This window comes from Benincasa hispida, chromosome 3, assembly GCF_009727055.1.
Source record: "Benincasa hispida cultivar B227 chromosome 3, ASM972705v1, whole genome shotgun sequence".
Taxonomy (NCBI): domain Eukaryota; kingdom Viridiplantae; phylum Streptophyta; class Magnoliopsida; order Cucurbitales; family Cucurbitaceae; genus Benincasa; species Benincasa hispida.
Window position 1 is genome coordinate 26,184,632 of NC_052351.1, and position 4,220 is coordinate 26,188,851.

At 43.3% G+C, this 4,220-nt stretch overlaps 1 protein-coding gene across 1 annotated transcript; it reads right to left on the reverse strand.

Annotated features, from left to right (window-relative positions):
- Positions 1 to 601: 601 nt before the first annotated feature.
- On the reverse strand, positions 602 to 1,228 carry LOC120073513 (DDRGK domain-containing protein 1-like). Its single transcript, XM_039026354.1, has 2 exons — positions 1,196 to 1,228; positions 602 to 1,087 (listed from the first exon to the last, which is right to left on the reverse strand). The coding sequence occupies exons 1-2, from the start codon at positions 1,226 to 1,228 to the stop codon at positions 602 to 604; spliced, it is 519 nt and encodes a 172-aa protein (XP_038882282.1).
- Between the last annotated feature and the right edge of the window lie 2,992 nt (positions 1,229 to 4,220).

A 4,220-nucleotide genomic window follows, 5' to 3' on the forward strand; every position in this document is an offset into this window, starting at 1 on the left:
CTTTGGTGCCATGGAGTCGTCCATTACAGAAGTCTCACACTACCGTTGGGATGATGATGAATGGACATTGGCAAAATGTTTCCTATCCATGTTCCAATACAACACTTGTGATCAAGTCCGGTAGTGGCATTGGCGCAGGGAAGAATCCCATCTCCATCATCATATCATCATTCTCTTTCTTCTTCTATGGTCGTCCCTTAGCCAACGCAGGCTTACTGCTTTCTACTACTGTTGTGCCCTTCTCTTTAGTCAATGCAAGGCGGGATCTTTATTTTTGTTTCCTTTCCCTTTCCTTGCGTTGTTCTTCCTTCTCCCACTGTGCAATTTCTTTGACCTTCTTTTCTCGAATGCGCTGAACATTTGCTCGGCGCCTTTTCTCCTTCTCAACCTTCTTCTTCTTTTCTTCCTCCTCTTCTTCTCCCATTTCTTTTCCAAAATCTCTTTCAAATTTCTTTGAGGCCAGCAAAATGCACTATTCTTCCTCAAGCCTTATTGTTTCCTCTTCTGTCGATATTGCGTTATTGCGGCGCACCTCCTCATCTTGTAATTTTCTTCTTCGACTACCTTCTACGATGATTTACTTTGCCCGCAACATCTTCTCTTATTTTTCTTCCTTCTCTCTTCTTCTCCTCTCCTTTTCTTCTACTGCATTGTGCAAAATTGGTGGGTCGATTGTTGACCCTTGCGGCGCATTCTCCTTGCAACGCCGCCTAGGGGGGTAATCTGAATCTTCACCATCATCAGTCGCAACTATTTTTACTTGCGTTATTTCCTCCTCAGGTTGCGCTGATTTTCTCAGTTGCGCTGACTCCACCTTATCCACCTTTGCGGAGGTGGATTCTCCGTCAATTTCTGTGCTCTCAACCCTCTTTCTCCTCTCTTCTTCCTTCTTCAAGCGCTTTTCCTCCCGCCTGCATTCTCTCTTCTCACCTGTCCTTCTTTCTTTCTTCTTGATTGGATGGACTTCCTCATCTTCTTTAACCCTCTTCTCTTTGATCTTCTTCTTCTTCTTCTTCTTCTCCTCCTCCTCAACCACTTCAGGCTGCTTCTCCGCCACTGCTTCCTCCAAAGCGACCCTGATGGGTCCCTAATAGGACTCTGCTTGAACAATTTCCTTAGGATCCGAAATGGCCAAGGCGCTCCTTCTTTAAGCTTCCTCCATCTCTTCCTCCGAAGGCAGTGGCTGATTAACAACCCCTGGTTCAGGCAGCCCTCCTTCTTTTTCCATGTTACTCAAAATACTCCCGAACACTTCTCTGTCGTCTTTTCTTTTTCTCTCGCTCTCAAAAGACAATGTTGGGAGTGGGGCACTCTCCGTGCTCTACCCCTCTCTAATGCGGAGTGGCCCGGCTACTACAGGATTTCACCAAGGTTTTTCGGCGATTCGATGGATGGTTTGTGGCTGGGTAGCAAGACAGCGGTTTGTTGCAAGGATTGCCACCTCTCTTGCAATGATTTTGGCTTACGACGATGATGAGGATAAAGAAGATGGATGGGAAGACTGGTCGGCCATGGATGAACTGAGTAAGAAAGCTGGGAAACTCTTAGGGTTTTAGGAAGAGAGTAAGTCCGGGTATGCAGAGCTACTAGGGTTTCTAATTGAAAAAGACTCAAATAGGATCTCAGACGAAGGAAATGGGAATTTATAGGTTGGGCCTTGATGATCCCAACACAAATTCTACAGTGGCAGGCCTCGAGGTAATCAAAAAGCCTGTCGCCGTGCTCCTCACATTTATGACTCAACAGAGAAGTACGTCCTTTCATCTACTAAATCATCATTTCTTAGGAAGCCTAAATGATTGGACTACTCTATTTGCAAAAAGAACTTATCTTTGGTGTTTTATTCGGATGGGTGCAAGGTTGAGAATCAACGCAATGCTTCCATCAACGCAAATGCATCTTTGCAGAGAACGAGCAACGACGCATGTATCAATGCAACACGGCTCAACGCATTTCTGGAGGATGGACGCACTGTATTTCTACTGGCGCAACACTACCTCAACATAGCACGTTTTTGCTAAAGACGAGCGAAAAATACATACGAGTGCAACACACCCCTCATCGCAATGTATTTAGGTAAGATGAACGCAAAGTGTCTCTTGTTAGCACAAGATGCACCCATCATCGCAATGCATACCGGATGTTGATTGTTATTATTTTTTTTTTTCATCAACGCAAGCCACAAGGACTTTGCGGTAATAATTCTCTTCTTATTAAACAATCATTCACCAAAATTTAAGAATACGCAATTAATATAGAAAAGCAAGGAAATTAAAGAGAGCACGAAAATTAACGCAAATGAATTAAATGAGAGATAATTTCATAAACAATAAAAGCAAATTTAAGGAAGCAATAAATAACACAATTCAGAAAGCATTAAAGAAGGTAATTAAGAAAGCAAGTAAACATAGAATTTAGAGATATGAACTGGAAGAAAGTTTCCCATGATGAACGCAATCCACACCTCCGCAGGCGGTCAAGCTTGCCTGCACAATGTCGTCAAGGACATTGCTCCTTCCCGTGAGATCGTGGGGCTTCGAAATTACCTGGCAGCGTTCCAGGTGTTCTATTGCTTTGTTCGGAAGCCAGTTGCCCAACTTGGACCTCCAAGTTTCTGATTGAAGACGCCTGCGATTGCATTACACCATCATTTTTCTCAATATATTGCTTGAGCAGGGACCAATGAATTTCCAGAGGTGTGTGAGGAAGATGGTTGGTTTTGCGGTTGTCTCTGATGACCCTGATTCTAGTTTTGACGAAAATGTGGAGGGTTTCCTCGATTCCCAAAGTTACTATTCTGATGGTTACTCGGCCCACCTTGGTTATGATTTCCTCCCCAACCGAAGTTAGGGTGATTTCTCCAACGAGGATTATACGTGTTGCTGTACGGATTATTCTAGATAGCACACACTTGCTATGGGTTTGATGGGCACATTTCCACCACATGGCCCCCTCAGTATTGGATGCAACTTATTGCTGCCACTTATGCCGACGCATTGGATTGCGTTGATCCTTGGTATAGGGCACCTTGATTAAATACCATCGATTGTAGAAGAGAGGTCATCATGGCCATCTGTGCAACCAAAGTTGTCATTGTGTCCGCAAGTACAATGGCATTATCATTTCTTCTTCTCTCTGCACCTCTTCCTCCGTTTCCGTCATCTACCCAATCATCTATATTCCGCGAGATGCGGTCAAGGATGATCTTGGCTTCAGTGTATGTTTTATCCATAAATCCTTGATAACTTGTAAAAATACAAGTTATTTAAGCTGCCTTATCTAGATATTGCGGTCAAAAGAGAAGGAATATGCGTTGATTGTATGAAAATTAGCTCAGAAATACAATAATATGAATTATCGCAATTACACCCACTAACATTGTCAAGATGGTAGAATAAGATATTTTTACTCTGTTTTGCAGGAAACCAAGTCACCACTTGCGATCAAGGCTCAACGAGAAACTGAACAATGCATCTCTGTCACATTGCGCCCGTCAATCCACAATGAAGAGATGATTAACGCAATGACAGTGCAATGCGACAGTCGATCCCGAGCTGAGTTTCAACCGCATGCAGTAATAAAAACAACACCGCATGCGAGCAACCGATCGAAAGATGCAGCTGAGCAACGTAAACGCGGAGGATTGTGACACGTGTACAACTAACCGTTGTGCAGATTTGACGGTTTGATTGCATAACAAAAGGAATATTTATTCCTCCATCTTCGGAATTTCCATAACAAGAAGTGGGGTCCACAAACCAAGAGTCAAAGCTTTTCACCTATAAATACCCCCATAGAATTCAGAGAAGATATACTTGATACGGGTATAATTGATACAAGGGCTAATTGTTGCCGGATTATTGAGAGAAAGGCTGAGCTGAGTACTGATCGGAAGAAATCCGAGAAGAAAAGAGACAAGGCCAAAAGGTGAGTCTCAGTGCGAATCTGCCAGATCCCCGTCGTGAAGCTCTGTGCTTAAACCCTGCTATCGGTTGAGTAAGCCTGAGAGGGAAGCTCATCCATCCGTTCACTCCATCCACACCGACAAGCAAATCTCCATCCAGATCGGCGCTAAGACATTGGCGCTTATTTGTATTTGTTTCTAACTCTATTTCATCAAGTGTATTTCATCTTCTTAATCTCTTCATTCACAAATCATGTATCAGACGCTAAATAGTTTCATTGAATGTCTCGATCACTTTCATTACCACTTTTCTGTC